The sequence below is a fragment of the Arabidopsis lyrata genome (genome assembly GCF_000004255.2).
Source record: "Arabidopsis lyrata subsp. lyrata unplaced genomic scaffold ARALYscaffold_8, whole genome shotgun sequence".
Lineage (NCBI taxonomy): Eukaryota > Viridiplantae > Streptophyta > Magnoliopsida > Brassicales > Brassicaceae > Arabidopsis > Arabidopsis lyrata.
Window position 1 is genome coordinate 5089681 of NW_003302548.1, and position 17483 is coordinate 5107163.

The following is a 17483-nucleotide window of genomic DNA, read 5'->3' on the forward strand; positions in this document are numbered from 1 at the left end:
TTTCTCCTTATTTATTTATCGCTAACAATAATATTGTATGAAGATAACCAAACATACATATAATCGTTTAATGAATCTATATGTGTTTATTATCCTTTTTGTATTACCTGAAATAAAGATTGATTACTTTAGGGATTAGAGATTATGTATAATTACTTTTAATGTGTAACGGAACAGCTGCTAGAGATGAGAGACTGTGGTCTTTCAGATAACTTATTGTTAGTTTAAATGCTCAACAATATTCTTAGTACTTTTATTGTTTCCTTTAAAGATTAATTTTTTTTTTGTTTGGAAAGCTTTGCTTTTCTAGAGTTATAGGCTCACATGTATAACTTCATTTTCACTGTCGTCGTCTTTTTTCTTCCGTTTGTTGGATACAATAGCTTTATACATTTTTTTTTTAATCCCTTTTTGATTCAATCAACAAAAATTAGATATTAAAATTCAAAGGATTTAATGTGTTTTTTTCATCCATTTTTGAAAGTAGGGCATTTTGTAAACATTTTTCAAATTTTTATTGAAATAAAATTTATTGTTTAACAAAAAAAATTATTTACAATAATGAATCAAGAGTGTGGAAAGTTTGTTCAAAAGGATAAGACATCTCGTAACTTTATTTAATCTCTTTACTAACAACATAATTATTACAAGTGATCATCATCTTTTGTATAACAAAATTATAATATTAAGACTTGTGACTAAATTAGACCAGATTCAAACACTTGAACTCAATGGATTTTAATTTTTTGCAATATGAATTATTTTCAAGTTATAAGATAATAACAAATATTTAGAAGTTATCTTTACGGTACGGGCCTAACTGGGTCGGATGGACGGGCCGGCCCGTTTGGATATCTATTTGCCGTTTAGTTTATAACATCTATAAAGTAAACGGCCCAAATTACATTGTATTTATGAATTACCACAAATTTCTAGTATCTATGCTTAATACTTTTTTTCTTTTGGGTTATTAGCATATATGCTAGTTTTTGTGCCCTTTTAAGTAATTTGCAAAAAGCCCCCCTCCGTTCACCGGCACAGAAAATCTCGTCCGCGTTTGATTTTTTTTAATATAAAGAAAAAGAGAAACACAAAAAAAAAAAAAAAAAAAAAAGCGAGAGAAAGAAATCAAAGGTTTCTTAGGGTTTCAATCGAAGCGGGAGAGAAAAAAACCCAGAGAAATCTCCGAAAGAGAAGCCATGGATGAAGCTTTGACGAACGCTTCTGCAATCGGTGACCAACGCCAGAAAATCGAACAGTACAAACTCATCCTCTCCTCTGTTCTTTCTTCCAACGATCTTCTCCAAGCGCAGAGATTCATCGATCACAGTAATTTCTCTCTTTCTCTTGTATTCAACTTCATAAGAGATTCCACAACTGCTTTTTGTTCTTTTCGAATTCGTTGTATATCAGAATTTCTGGTCCGATTTTGATTTTGTTTCGAAAATTTTCCAGTTCTTTCCGATGATGTCCCGTTGGTGGTTTCGAGGCAGCTTTTGCAATCGTTCTCACAAGAGCTTGGGAGATTAGAACCGGAGACGCAGAAGGAGGTTGCTCAGTTTACTTTAACCCAGATTCAGCCTAGAGGTGTTTCCTTTGAGGAACAGGTTTGTTTTCTCTTTCGTTACAACCTAAACCCTATCACTTTGCTGTTTAGTAGTTCAATTTTCTAAACCCTATTTAGTCTATCTACTTGGTTTTAAGTCGAGAAGTGTGTAGAGACGCTTGCTATTGTATCTCGTTGATGTTTGAAATCTACTCTGAAAGCTACTTTGAGATGTTTATGTACTAAGGATGCTATTTTTTGGGATAACTGAGACAATGTACTTTACAATCACTGTGTTGTAAGAGATTAAACTGTTTTTGGTGTATTTGCAGGCACTTATTATCAGAGAAAAACTTGCCGGTTTGTATGAATCGGAGCAGGAATGGTCTAAAGCGGCGGAGATGTTGAGTGGCATTGATTTGGATTCTCCAATGAGGTGTGTTGCAGAGAACAGAATTTTCTTTTAGTTTTCTCTTTATGTTCTTTTGTGTTGCTTATTTTGGATTTGTGGTATTCTTTATTAGGGCCGTTGACGACAATTTCAAGCTTTCAAAGTGTATCCAAATTGCTCGTTTGTATCTCGAGGTTTGTCTTTCCCTTCCATGTACATATGCTCAATAGATTGTGTCCTTTTCATTAATTATAAGCATGTAAATCGGTTATCTCTATTTATGAGATGGATATCCGCATCGCAGTAATGGTTTATAGCTAATTGGTCTTATTTCCTTCTGTGGCTGCTCTTCTATACAGTTACAGAAGTTAGATCTTAAAAGCTCAATAACTTCAAATATTTGGACATTTTTCTAGAGAGATTTTATTTAAACTCAACTAGTCTCTTGTCAGATCTAAGTGTCATGAAACTAGGAATCTTGATTGTGTTAAGAGCATTATTCTGTTTCACAATATCACTTGTTTTTTTATTGCTTTTGGAGAGTAAATTGAGACTACCAGAGTTGTTTAAGTACAGTTAGTTATTTTTTTTTATTGTTCTCTAATACTTTTGTGTTTTGAAAATCTGCAGGATGATGATGCTGTAAAAGCAGAGGCTTTCATAAATAAAGCTTCTTTCTTAGTGAGCAGTAGTCAGAATGAAGTTTTGAATTTGCAGTACAAGGTTGGACCGCTTTAAACTAAGAATAAATGTGCTGGGTGATTAAGGAGCACTCGTTTTGAAGTTTTAATATATTTCTGTTTCAGGTCTGTTATGCTAGAATTTTGGATATGAAACGAAAGTTTTTAGAAGCTGCACTTCGGTATTACGGCATATCTCAGATTGAGAAACGCCAAATAGGGGATGAGTAAGTGAACTGACTTATCTTTCTGCTACATTTTTTTTTGTTTAATATTTCTCTGTTGCTTTCCTGTTCGAATGGAATAACGGGTAATTAATCTTCTATCCATCTTTGGAGACTCTTTATTAAAACTTAGTTTCCTACTTTTTAACCCCTCACTGTGCGATTGAATAGTCTTCCTCTTTTCTCTCTCCAATACGTTTTGTAATATCTCGTTATTCTGAAACGGTTCTAATGTTTTTCTAATATTTTCAGAGAGATTGATGAGAATGCTTTAGAGCAAGCCCTATCCGCTGCTGTCACATGTACCATATTAGCTGGAGCCGGTCCTCAGCGATCTCGTGTCCTTGCAACTTTATACAAAGTGATTCCCTTTGGATTATTAAAAATGCTATTTCTTACTTGCTTATTTATCGTTTTTTATTTATTGCTCAATATGTTTCTATTAACAGGATGAGCGTTGCTCCAAGCTGAAGATTTATCCTATCCTGCAGAAGGTTCTATCTCTTATTACCTAAATTGCTTCCTCTAGTAGTATTGTTTGAACTCACATATTACTCCTGTTTAAGTCTGCAGGATGTTTATTATGATTTGATTTATAAACAAATCAAAACAATTTCACCATAGCCTATAGAAGCTTGGTCGGAACTGCATACTGACTTTAATTTTTATGTAACTTTCTAGGTGTATCTGGAAAGAATTTTAAGGAGACCAGAGATTGATGCTTTTTCAGAAGAACTAAGGCCACATCAGGTTTGTACTGTTATAAAGATTTTGATGTAGTGTTTGGATATCATCTGTGTTGGTAGGTAGGTCCATAACAAGTTCTTACCTTGTTGATTTTCAACAGAAAGCATCTTTGCCTGACAAATCCACTGTTCTTGACCGTGCTATGATTGAGCATAACCTTCTAAGTGCAAGCAAACTCTACACAAACATAAGGTATGAGATGTAGAATTAGTATCTTCTTTGCGTTTCTTGTTTGATTTTCTCAACTGTTTTGTACCTTAGGTTTGATGAGTTGGGAACTCTGCTGGGGATTGATCCAAGAAAGGCGGAGAAGATAGCAGCTAATATGATTGGGCAAGACAGAATGAGGGGTTCCATAGATCAGGTACGCAAGAAAAAATACTTTGTTGGTTGAGCTATGCAAGAGCCCTGAAGAGAATTCTTGTTAGTGTTGATTTTCAAGAAGATTCTTTGACGTGTTTTAATATGTTATGTTACTGTTTCAGGAGGAGGCTGTGATACATTTTGAGGATGACATTGAGGAACTACAACAATGGGATCAACAGGTTCTCTCTCTCTCCCTCCCTTTAGAGCAGCTATATATTTTTGGGTCTATTTTTTACTGAAATGTGGAAGTTGTGCAGATATCGGGATTATGCCAAGCTCTCAATGACATTCTGGATGGGATGGCCAAGAAAGGCTTGCCTGTTCCTGTCTGATTGATTCCAAGCTGTGAGACCGACTCATGATGATTAATTTGTATTAGCCGAGCAACGGATCGAGTCTCATGCCTAAGTTTTTGCCAAATTGCTGTGTTTTGGGGATAGTTATTTTCACCTCATTTACTTTCCTGCAAATTCATGTCTATTTCTTTAGGTTAATTGATACAGAGGAAAAGATTAGGCATTGAATGAGGATTTTATGAAAGTTAAAGAGTTTCAGGGTACATTTTTACCTCAGAACAGATTATTTTATGCATAGATGAAGCTTTCTGGTTCAAGAAAATGATGAAATTAGTAGTTACATAACATTTCTCCGTTCGTTGTTTAATATGTGATTTATTAATTCTTGAACGATAAAAATTTAAAGCAAAGTTAAGAAATAATCATCATGATAACTGACGAAGAACTGCTAGTTATAATAATGAGAAACTGTTGCAACAAAATTTCGGAAGATTTGGAAGAACCGACTAGTTAAATGAGTTGCAACACCAAACAATTGAAGTGACACTTAGCTAAGTAGTGTATAGTGGAGACTACATTTCAAGGTTCCATGTAGTTTCTGCAGTCAATTTCGGCGTTTTCACTTCATCCGCAAGATTCACAGACGCACATACCTGTTAAAACAAGAAGATAAAGCCCATCAACCACCAAAACACATGCAATTTTCTAAGTCCATAAAAAGCTTCACGACATAGTTGTTGCTCAAAAGAAAGCAAATTCAATGTCCAAATATGATTGCCAATACACAGAGCAATCTAAAACAGTTGATTATGATGCAACAAAGAAATACATGAACCATTGTACCCAAAGATCAAGCCTTATTGTCAAGAAGCTACGCATCCCATGAAGGAAACAGTTTCATCTATCAAATTAATTGTACTAACTTTATTGTATGTTTAAGTACTGATCACGATTTATCTTTAAAGAACTACGATTGCCATCAAAATATAATAACCGATATCGACTTTCGACTGTAAATGTTCTTTTTTACCTTGATTCCACTTGCTTTGTTGTTCCTTGACCATTCCATACCCAGCAACTTACTAGATGTCTGATAAGTTGCCCTGACATTATCACCACTATAAAATCTTCGAGAAACCGCAAAATCCCATGTATTCTTCGCCAAGTCATAGCACGGCTCAAACGTAGCTAACCCTCCATGTGCATAGGTATACTTAAGCTTACAGTTGTTCGTCCCCACCATGTGGTTAGCAGAGAGTTTGTTTGCAGAATCAATCACAAGGCTCCCATCAACAATTGTTCGGTTATCAGCTCTGCTATGAATGTAAGTCAAGTTCAAAGGCTTCTCCGCAATTCTTACCGTGTTCATGAACTGAAACCTAACATCCTGTAAACCAACAACACCAACAACATAGTTCTACTTCAATTCTCCTGAACTTGCGGAGAATTCAAAAACCCTAAATCCTACTTCAATTAAAGCATTCGCTGCGAATTCAAAAACATTTTTGCCTCATTTTTTCAGAAATTAAACTTATTTGAAATATTCTAGGTTTAATCGTAAGCAATCAATCTCATTTCCATGGAAATTGAAAATTAGGAGTTTCTAAGATTTTCTGATTTGACTCAAATCAAAAGAGGAGAAGCAAAGAGTTGTGTGACCTTCTTAGGGACGTTGAACTCGATCATGAAGGAACCAGGCTTCTCGACGGCGAGAGAGAGACCGGTCAAAGTAGGACCGGCGACGAGAGTAGCATCGGTCATGGTGGCGCGTAGCTTAATATCGCCGGCGTTGAAAGCAAGTGAACCGATTCCGCTGGTTTTGTCAGCATCGTACTTGCCTTTGAGAGAAGCCTTCATCGCCATTTTCGCAGAGTAGAGAGAGAGAGAGAGAGAGAGCAGAGGTTTGGTGAGAGCGGCGAAAGTAGACGATAAAAGCACACGGTGTTATTATTCTCCGTTGCGTGTTCTTCGTTCGCACGTGCGAGTTAGCACATGTGTAGATTGGCACGTGTGCGAATTGCCTCTTTTGTTTTTGGTTTTAAAACCTTTCCTTTGGTTCAAAAGGTTTTAAACATTTGATTTGATTCTATTTACGTGGTTGTGGTTTTGATCCCACCTCCAATTGTTGATATTCGAATCACACGATAGAATTTATGTAGTTTAGATGGACTTTGTTTAGTAAATACATGTTTAAGGTTTAAAAGACGAGCTGAGCAAACAACTAATCGGTTTCGTTCTTCCTTTGTTTTACCCTTGTTTTGCAGTGTTCTTTTGTAGTGTCGTACGTTGTAGATTTCGGTCTTCCCTCTTTCTTTGTTGAGTCTCTGTATTCTGTAAAAATTTGAAAATTGGTATAAAATCTTCACATGTTTACCAAAAAAAAAAAAAAACTAAATCGGTTTCGTTCGAACAAAGATGTGATAGCAACGAAGAGAATGTTTGGTCAAAAAGGGGTCCTACTATGTGTTTAACGACTAAATCTATTTCTGAAAACGAGCTTTAGGGAAAATTTTATACAGACTAGATGACGAGTATTTTCTGTGTATGTGTTAGCATAAAATCTGGAATCTTTTCTCAACAGTTTATTTTTGTTTCTATAGAAGAAATAGCCGGTCACGAGGTTGGTAATTTCTCTCTTTTGCCTTTTGCAAGTGGACGATGTTTATCGGGCTTAGATGACATGATGGTACGAGCCCAGACTCTTTTTTTCTAGGCCTAATTGGATTTGGGCCAGACTTTTGGATGACGAGATGACGTGTATTCTCTGCGTGTTAGCGTGAAATTCGGATCCTTTATGTTTTCCCGTGTTTATATCCTTATTTAATAAATCACAAGTCACTTCTCTAATAACTGCACCCTTATCCTTCAACCACGTGTCTTAAGTCTGTACTTTCACTTTTTTCTTTTTTTTTTACACTAATTTACTATTAAAATCAAAATTGACTTTTCCCCATCACCCCTCCCCCCACCACCACCCACGATCTCTTGCTTCCCCTACAAAAAAAAAAAAACTTCCACATCCTTTTTTTTTTTAAATTATGTTTTCCTGCAACTTTTCTCGAAATAAAATTTTTTAAAAAATTTCAAAGATTTTGTTTCCTTCTAATTTACACAATAACTAGGTTTCTCATCCCGACTATGAAATTAGTTTTCTTTTTTCCTTGCAATATATCTTCAATAGAGAAACTAATGCTATTTTCGCCCGTGCACAGCACGGGTCAAACACTAGTGGGAAATAAGCGGTCACAAGGCCGTATAATTTACCTCTTTTGCCCTTTGCAAGTGGGTGATGCTTAATAGACCAAGATATCACGATGGACCGAACCCAAACTCTTTTTTTTGTGGGCTTAATTCGATTCTCGAAATAAAATTTTTTAAAAATTTTCAAAGATTTTGTTTCCTTCTAATTTACACAATAACTAGGTTTCTCATCCCGACTATGAAATTAGTTTTCTTTTACCTTGCAATATATCTTCAATAGAGAAACTAATGCTATTTTCGCCCGTGGAGAGCACGGGTCAAACACTAGTGGGAAATAAGCGGTCACAAGGCCGTATAATTTACCTCTTTTGCCCTTTGCAAGTGGGTGATGCTTAATAGACCAAGATATCACGATGGACCGAGCCCAAACTCTTTTTTTTGTGGGCTTAATTTGATTTGGGTCAGACTTTTGGATGGGGCGAAACCCATGTCGAAACAGTAAGTATCCCCCTCCTTTTGTTTAGTTGGACAATCCAGCTCGTCAGCTTGGCACAAATTTGAGTTTGGCCATTTGGAGGGAATTTTGAAAAGCTGGATGTTTCACCATTTTGGGTTATTTGTTTATATAATTTTTAACTAATATGCAATTTTATATGATATGTTTCTAAATATACTATTATATAATAGCGCTATTGTTTAGTTATAATAGTTGATATTTTAACATATATCTATTAACAAAACTATATCTGATATTCTAAAACCATTTATTTTCTCTTGTGGATTAAATATCAGCATATAAAAACTTTTAAAACCTTGGAATAAACTGTATGTCGAATACACTTTTACTAACATTTATTAGTCATTTAAATTAAAAGTATTGTGAGAAAAATGATTTTTTATATAAATAAAATAATAGTTTTCATATACAATATGAGTTAGGCTTTTAAAATTTTCATAATTAATTATATTTATACTAATAAATAGTTAGTCCTTTTAATTTATTTGGCTTAAAACTATATATGTCAATTTGAACCTCATACTCATTAATAATTTGGTTTAGGATATCGAAATAAGATAAAATTAATCATCTGTTTCTTATATTGAATTGGTTATCGTTACTTGTATTTAGTTTTTTTTGTTATATTTGAAACGTTGATAGAAACCATTAACTTTAAGTTTTGTAGTATTTTTTTTTGTCAAAATTTTTAATTGCCATTAAATATTACGTTAACTTTCTAGTTTTTTTATAGTTACGTTTTAATTTCAATGACCTATATATAGGTTAGATAATTTCATGTTTCAAATGACAAATACAAATCATTGTTTCTTACATTTGTTTTTCATAAAATAAGAATAATTCTTGTATATTTTAAGCGTAAGTAGATATGTCTAAATTTAGCTCTCAGATTACTACGCTATTCATCGTTGTAGCTTTGGTGTGTGCGTTTGTTCCGGTTTTCTCAGTCGAAGAAGCTGAAGCAAAATCATTATGGAATACTTGTCTTGTTAAACTCACTCCTAAGTGTGCGTTGGATATAATCGCTGTTGTCTTTGAAAATGGAACCATCTCTGATCCTTGTTGCAACGATCTCGTCAAAGAAGGGAAAATGTGTCACGAAACACTTATTAAATATATTGCAGATAAACCCATGTTAATTGCCCACGAAACAGAATACTTGAAGAAGAGTGATGACTTGTGGAATCATTGTGTCTCAATCTCCAAAAGTACTTGAACTTTGTATTGTTTGTACTATATTTACTGAATAAATTGAGATTTCTCTGTTGTTAGATTTCTCTTACCACAAACATTTATATTTTCACTTTACTACAATATTCACTAAAGGGAATTCTCTCTGAAAAAGAAGAACTTAAATTTATTATTTTCTATTTGAACTTTAAAACAAAGTTTTCTATTAGGAATCGAATAATAATATAAAAATTTAAATATTAAGAGTAGCTCTAAATATTATTGAGTGAATTTTAAATTTTGTATTTGTTTTTTAGAGTAATATGTTTTGGATAATTCAAAAACGTTTACCATTTTTTCCTCAAAGCATTTATAGAACATAATTTTTATAAACTCAAAAACAATTAATATACATTATCTTTAGTCTTTAATTCAATAACTATATATCAAGACCTCATAAAAATAACCAAAACGTTTTCACGGAGATTTTTAATTCGACTTTCAATTTGAATAAGATATATATTAAATCCTTTGATTTTACAAATATTCATAGCAAAAATATGCATTTCCCAATGGATCTGTTAGTTCACATGTATCTTAATTAGTGTAAAATCATATAAAATTATTAGTGATAAAAGCTAGTAGTGATAAAAACTAGTTAGAAATTTATAAAACCTCCTTTACCATTCAACTTGAATCTTTCGTTAATATATAAATTTAAAACAATTGATTAGATTCTACGTAGTGGTATATATTCTTAACATATCATAACAATTAGATCCTAATTATCATGTATCTTTTGATATGTTAGGATTCATTTGTTTTGAAAAGATGGATGTTTCACCATTTTGGGTTATTTGTTTCTATAATTTTTTACCGATATGCAATTTTAAATGATATGTTTTTAAATATACTATTATATAATAGCTATTGTTTAGTTATAATAGTTGATTCTTTAACATATATCTATTAACAAAACTATATCTGATATTCTAAAACTATTTATTTGCTCTTGTGGATCTCATATAAGCAAATAATTAAAAACTTTGAAAACCTTCGAATAAATTGTATGTCGAATACACTTTTATTAACATTTATTAGTCATTTAGATTAAAAGTATTGGGAAAAATTGATTTTTTATATAAATAAAATAATAGTTTTCAGATACAATATGATTTAAGCTTTTAAAAATTTCATAATTAATAATATTTATACTTATAAATAGTTAGTCCTTTAATTTATTTAGCTTAAAACTGTATATGTCAATTTGAACCTCATACTCATTAATAATTTGGTTTAGGATATCGAAATAAGATAAAATTAATCATCTGTTTCTTATATTGAATTGGATATCGTTACTTGTATTTAGTTTTTTTTTGTTATATTTGAAACGTTGATAGAAACCATTAACTTTATGTTTTGTAGTATGTTTTGGGATACAATATGCGAGAATCCTCAAAGAACAACAGAAAGAGCGATGACCAAAGATGGTGTTCTTGATATTATTGATGAAAATAGTAGTTTTGATCATACAAAGAGTTTGATCGTAAAAGAAAAGTGTTTTGCTTAAGAGCTTTTTGTAGTCTAAAATCTAGAGCGATATTGCTTGTTTTTCCTGCGAGAGTCTTGAGTCTCTTTATATAAGGATGATAAACCGCCTCTCCAGCGATATTCTCGGAAGATTTCCATTTATCTTGAAGTCGGCTTAGAATATCGCGGATTAGGATAGTTTCCTTTTTCTTCAGGGTTTTCGGAAGTTTTCCTAATTTGAGTTGATCCTTCGAGATTCTTCCTTATCATTTCCGGGTATTTCGAAAATGATGCCTTGCTTGGAAATGGTATTTTTGAAGGTGAATATTTTACTAAGTCCTTGCCTCGGATGATTGATGAATTTGCCTCGGGTAGTCTGGAAACTTCCTGGTGTATTTGGCTCGGGGAGACGGCGTAACACAAGTCACTTCTCTAATAACTACACCCTTATCCTTCAACCACGTGTCTTAAGTCTTAAATTATGTAATTTCACTTTTTTCTTTTTTTTACACTAATTTACTATTAAAATCAAAATTGACTTTTCCCCCTCACCCCTCCCCCCACCACCACCCACGATCTCTTGCTTCCCCTACAAAAAAAAAAAAACTTCCACATCTTTTTTTTTTTAAATTATGTTTTCCTGCAACTTTTCTCGAAATAAAATTTTTTAAAAAATTTCAAAGATTTTGTTTCCTTCTAATTTACACAATAACTAGGTTTCTCATCCCGACAATGAAATTAGTTTTCTTTTACCTTGCAATATATCTTCAATAGAGAAACTAATGCTATTTTCGCCCGTGCAGAGCACGGGTCAAACACTAGTGGGAAATAAGCAGTCACAAGGCCGTATAATTTACCTCTTTTGCCCTTTGCAAGTGGGTGATGCTTAATAGACCAAGATATCACGATGGACCGAGCCCAAACTCTTTTTTTTGTGGGCTTAATTCGATTTGGGTCAGACTTTTGGATGGGGCGAAACCCATGTCGAAACAGTAAGTATCCCCCTCCTTTTGTTTAGTTGGACAATCCAGCTCGTCAGCTTGGCACGAATTTGAGTTTGGCCATTTGGAGGGAATTTTGAAAAGCTGGATGTTTCACCATTTTGGGTTATTTGTTTATATAATTTTTAACTAATATGCAATTTTATATGATATGTTTCTAAATATACTATTATATAATAGCGCTATTGTTTAGTTATAATAGTTGATATTTTAACATATATCTATTAACAAAACTATATCTGATATTCTAAAACCATTTATTTTCTCTTGTGGATCAAATATCAGCATATAAAAACTTTGAAAACCTTGGAATAAACTGTATGTCGAATACACTTTTACTAACATTTATTAGTCATTTAAATTAAAAGTATTGTGAGAAAAATGATTTTTTATATAAATAAAATAATAGTTTTCATATACAATATGAGTTAGGCTTTTAAAATTTTCATAATAAAATATATTTATACTAATAAATAGTTAGTCCTTTTAATTTATTTGGCTTAAAACTATATATGTCAATTTGAACCTCATACTCATTAATAATTTGGTTTAGGATATCGAAATAAGATAAAATTAATCATCTGTTTCTTATATTGAATTGGTTATCGTTACTTGTATTTAGTTTTTTTTGTTATATTTGAAACGTTGATAGAAACCATTAACTTTAAGTTTTGTAGTATTTTTTTATTGTCAAAATTTTTAATTGCCATTAAATATTACGTTAACTTTATGGTTGTTTTTATACTTACGTTTTAATTTCAATGACCTATATATAGGTTAGATAATTTCATGTTTCAAATGACAAATACAAATCATTGTTTCTTACATTTGTTTTTCATAAAATAAGAATAATTCTTGTATATTTTAAGCGGAAGTAGATATGTCTAAATTTAGCTCTCAGATTACTACGCTATTCATCGTTGTAGCTTTGGTGTGTGCGTTTGTTCCGGTTTTCTCAGTCGAAGAAGCTGAAGCAAAATCATTATGGAATACTTGTCTTGTTAAAATCACACCTAAGTGTGCGTTGGATATAATTGCTGTTGTCTTTGAAAATGGAACCATCTCTGATCCTTGCTGCAACGATCTCGTCAAAGAAGGGAAAATGTGTCACGATACACTTATTAAATATATTGCAGATAAACCCATGTTAATTGCCCACGAAACAGAATACTTGAAGAAGAGTGATGACTTGTGGAATCATTGTGTCTCAATCTCCAAAAGTACTTGAACTTTGTATTGTTTGTACTATATTTACTGAATAAATTGAGATTTCTCTGTTGTTAGATTTCTCTTACCACAAACATTTATATTTTCACTTTACTACAATATTCACTAAAGGGAATTCTCTCTGAAAAAGAAGAACTTAAATTTATTATTTTCTATTTGAACTTTTAAACAAAGTTTTCTATTATGAATCGAATAATAATATAAAAATTTAAATATTAAGAGTAGCTCTAAATATTATTGAGTGAATTTTAAATTTTGTATTTTTTTTAGAGTAATATGTTTTGGATTATGCAAAAACGTTTACCATTTTTTCCTCAAAGCATTTATAGAACATAATTTTTATAGACTCAAAAACAACTAATATACATTATCTTTAGTCTTTAAGTCAATAACTATATATCAAGACCTCATAAAAATGACCTAAACGTTTTCACGGAGATTTTTAATTTGACTTTCAATTTGAATATGATATATATTAAATCCTTTGATTTTACAAATATTCATAGCAGAAATATGCATTTCCCAATGGATCTGTTAGGTCACATGTATCTTAATTAGTGTAAAATCATATAAAATTATTAGTGATAAAAGCTAGTAGTGATAAAAACTAGTTAGATATTTATATAAGCTCCTTTACCATTCAACTTGAATCTTTCGTTAATATATAAATTTAAAACAATTGATTAGATTCTACGTAGTGGTATATATTCTTAACATATCATAACAATTAGATCCTAATTATCATGTATCTTTTGATATGTTAGGATTCACTTTTTTTGAAAAGATGGATGTTTCACCATTTTGGGTTATTTGTTTCTATAATTTTTTACCGATATGCAATTTTAAATGATATGTTTTTAAATATACTATTATATAATAGCTATTGTTTAGTTATAATAGTTGATTCTTTAACATATATCTATTAACAAAACTATATCTGATATTCTAAAACTATTTATTTGCTCTTGTGGATCTCATATAAGCATATAATTAAAAACTTTGAAAACCTTCGAATAAATTGTATGTCGAATACACTTTTATTAACATTTATTAGTCATTTAGATTAAAAGTATTGGGAAAAATTGATTTTTTATATAAATAAAATAATAGTTTTCAGATATAATATGATTTAAGCTTTTAAAAATTTCATAATTAATAATATTTATACTTATAAATAGTTAGTCCTTTAATTTATTTAGCTTAAAACTGTATATGTCAATTTGAACCTCATACTCATTAATAATTTGGTTTAGGATATCGAAATAAGATAAAATTAATCATCTGTTTCTTATATTGAATTGGATATCGTTACTTGTATTTAGTTTTTTTTGTTATATTTGAAACGTTGATAGAAACCTTTAACTTTATGTTTTGTAGTATGTTTTGGGATACAATATGCGAGAATCCTCAAAGAACAACAGAAAGAGCGATGACCAAAGATGGTGTTCTTGATATTATTGATGAAAATAGTAGTTTTGATCATACAAAGAGTTTGATCGTAAAAGAAAAGTGTTTTGCTTAAGAGCTTTTTGTAGTCTAAAATCTAGAGCGATATTGCTTGTTTTTCCTGCGAGAGTCTTGAGTCTCTTTATATAAGGATGATAAACCGCCTCTCCAGCGATATTCTCGGAAGATTTCCATTTATCTTGAAGTCGGCTTAGAATATCGCGGATTAGGATAGTTTCCTTTTTCTTCAGGGTTTTCGGAAGTTTTCCTAATTTGAGTTGATCCTTCGAGATTCTTCTTTATCATTTCCGGGTATTTCGAAAATGATGCCTTGCTTGGAAATGGTATTTTTGAAGGTGAATATTTTACTAAGTCCTTGCCTCGGATGATTGATGAATTTGCCTCGGGTAGTGTGGAAACTTCCTGGTGTATTTGGCTCGGGGAGACGGCGTAACACAAGTCACTTCTCTAATAACTGCACCCTTATCCTTCAACCACGTGTCTTAAGTCTTAAATTATGTACTTTCACTTTTTTCTTTTTTCTTACACTAATTTACTATTAAAATCAAAATTGACTTTTCCCCATCACCCCTCCCCCCACCACCACCCACGATCTCTTGCTTCCCCTACAAAAAAAAAAAAAAACTTCCACATCTTTTTTTTTAAAATTATGTTTTCCTGCAACTTTTCTCGAAATAAAATTTTTTAAAAAATTTCAAAGATTTTCTTTCCTTCTAATTTACACAATAACTAGGTTTCTCATCCCGACTATGAATTAGTTTTCTTTTACCTTGCAATATATCTTCAATAGAGAACTAATGCTATTTTCGCCCGTGCAGAGCACGGGTCAAACACTAGTGGGAAATTAGCGGTCACAAGGCCGTATAATTTACCTCTCTTTGCCCTTTGCAAGTGGGTGATGCTTAATAGACCTAGATATCACGATGGACCGAGCCCCAACTCTTTTTTTTGTGGGCATAATTCGATATGGGTCACACTTTTGGATGGGGCGCAACCCCTGTCGCGACAGTGAGAGTCCCCCTCCTCTTGTGTAGATGGAGCAATACAGCTCGTCACCGTGGCTCGTCGATCTGCATGACCCTCTGGAGAGAATTTTGCTTAGATGGATGTTTCACCATTTTGGGTTATTTGTTTATATAATTTTCAACTAATATGCAATTTTATATGATATGATTCTAACTATTCAATTATATAATAGCGCTATTGTTTAGTTATAATAGTTGATATTTTAACATATATCTATTAACAAAACTATATCTGATATTCTAAAACCATTTATTTTCTCTTGTGGATTAAATATCAGCATATAAAAACTTTTAAAACCTTGGAATAAACTGTATGTCGAATACACTTTTACTAACATTTATTAGTCATTTAAATTAAAAGTATTGTGAGAAAAATGATTTTTTATATAAATAAAATAATAGTTTTCATATACAATATGAGTTAGGCTTTTAAAATTTTCATAATTAATTATATTTATACTAATAAATAGTTAGTCCTTTTAATTTATTTGGCTTAAAACTATATATGTCAATTTGAACCTCATACTCATTAATAATTTGGTTTAGGATATCGAAATAAGATAAAATTAATCATCTGTTTCTTATATTGAATTGGTTATCGTTACTTGTATTTAGTTTTTTTTGTTATATTTGAAACGTTGATAGAAACCATTAACTTTAAGTTTTGTAGTATTTTTTTTTGTCAAAATTTTTAATTGCCATTAAATATTACGTTAACTTTATAGTTTTTTTTATAGTTACGTTTTAATTTCAATGACCTATATATAGGTTAGATAATTTCATGTTTCAAATGACAAATACAAATCATTGTTTCTTACATTTGTTTTTCATAAAATAAGAATAATTCTTGTATATTTTAAGCGTAAGTAGATATGTCTAAATTTAGCTCTCAGATTACTACGCTATTCATCGTTGTAGCTTTGGTGTGTGCGTTTGTTCCGGTTTTCTCAGTCGAAGAAGCTGAAGCAAAATCATTATGGAATACTTGTGTTGTTAAAATCACTCCTAAGTGTGCGTTGGATATAATTGCTGTTGTCTTTGAAAATGGAACCATCTCTGATCCTTGTTGCAACGATCTCGTTAAAGAAGGGAAAATGTGTCACGATACACTTATTAAATATATTGCAGATAAACCCATGTTAATTGCCCACGAAACAGAATACTTGAAGAAGAGTGATGACTTGTGGAATCATTGTGTCTCAATCTCCAAAAGTACTTGAACTTTGTATTGTTTGTACTATATTTACTGAATAAATTGAGATTTCTCTGTTGTTAGATTTCTCTTACCACAAACATTTATATTTTCACTTTACTACAATATTCACTAAAGGGAATTCTCTCTGAAAAAGAAGAACTTAAATTTATTATTTTCTATTTGAACTTTAAAACAAAGTTTTCTATTAGGAATCGAATAATAATATAAAAATTTAAATATTAAGAGTAGCTCTAAATATTATTGAGTGAATTTTAAATTTTGTATTTGTTTTTTAGAGTAATATGTTTTGGATTTCAAAAACGTTTACCATTTTTTCCTCAAAGCATTTATAGAACATAATTTTTATAAACTCAAAAACAATTAATATACATTATCTTTAGTCTTTAATTCAATAACTATATATCAAGACCTCATAAAAATAACCAAAACGTTTTCACGGAGATTTTTAATTCGACTTTCATTTTGAATATGATATATATTAAATCCTTTGATTTTACAAATATTCATAGCAAAAATATGCATTTCTCAATGGATCTGTTAGTTCACATGTATCTTAATTAGTGTAAAATCATATAAAATTATTAGTGATAAAAGCTAGTAGTGATAAAAACTAGTTAGATATTTATATAAGCTCCTTTACCATTCAACTTGAATCTTTCGTTAATATATAAATTTAAAACAATTGATTAGATTCTACGTAGTGGTATATATTCTTAACATATCATAACAATTAGATCCTAATTATCATGAATCGTTCGACCTGGTAGGACCCATTTGCTTGGAAAAGATGGATGTTTCACCACTTTGGGTAATGTGTACATATAATATTTCACCGAGATGCTACTTTAAATGACATATTATGAAATATGCTATTATATA

General features: G+C 31.3%; 5 protein-coding genes across 5 annotated transcripts; 4 read left to right on the forward strand and 1 right to left on the reverse strand.

Moving 5' to 3' along the window:
* The first annotated feature begins 1025 nt into the window (after nt 1-1025).
* Nucleotides 1026-4529, forward strand: LOC9301542 (COP9 signalosome complex subunit 4). Its single transcript, XM_002863659.2, has 13 exons — nt 1026-1329; nt 1456-1607; nt 1879-1982; nt 2071-2131; nt 2568-2660; nt 2744-2844; nt 3094-3202; nt 3291-3335; nt 3523-3591; nt 3689-3780; nt 3850-3952; nt 4074-4133; nt 4212-4529. The coding sequence occupies exons 1-13, from the start codon at nt 1200-1202 to the stop codon at nt 4284-4286; spliced, it is 1194 nt and encodes a 397-aa protein (XP_002863705.1). The 5' UTR covers nt 1026-1199; the 3' UTR covers nt 4287-4529.
* A 132-nt stretch (nt 4530-4661) lies between these two features.
* Nucleotides 4662-6175, reverse strand: LOC9299782 (outer envelope pore protein 24B, chloroplastic). The gene is made up of 3 exons (XM_021034954.1): nt 5910-6175; nt 5281-5637; nt 4662-4903 (listed from the first exon to the last, which is right to left on the reverse strand). Exons 1-3 carry the CDS (start codon nt 6111-6113, stop codon nt 4823-4825), a joined length of 642 nt encoding a protein of 213 aa, XP_020890613.1. The 5' UTR covers nt 6114-6175; the 3' UTR covers nt 4662-4822.
* A 2595-nt stretch (nt 6176-8770) lies between these two features.
* On the forward strand, nt 8771-9317 carry LOC9301543. Its single transcript, XM_002863660.2, has one exon. The coding sequence runs from the start codon at nt 8837-8839 to the stop codon at nt 9182-9184; it is 348 nt and encodes a 115-aa protein (XP_002863706.1). The 5' UTR covers nt 8771-8836; the 3' UTR covers nt 9185-9317.
* A 3217-nt stretch (nt 9318-12534) lies between these two features.
* LOC9299783 lies at nt 12535-13014 on the forward strand. The gene has a single exon (XM_002863661.2). The coding sequence runs from the start codon at nt 12550-12552 to the stop codon at nt 12895-12897; it is 348 nt and encodes a 115-aa protein (XP_002863707.1). The 5' UTR covers nt 12535-12549; the 3' UTR covers nt 12898-13014.
* A 3010-nt stretch (nt 13015-16024) lies between these two features.
* On the forward strand, nt 16025-16741 carry LOC9299784. The gene has a single exon (XM_002863662.2). The coding sequence runs from the start codon at nt 16261-16263 to the stop codon at nt 16606-16608; it is 348 nt and encodes a 115-aa protein (XP_002863708.1). The 5' UTR covers nt 16025-16260; the 3' UTR covers nt 16609-16741.
* The last annotated feature ends 742 nt before the right edge of the window (nt 16742-17483 follow it).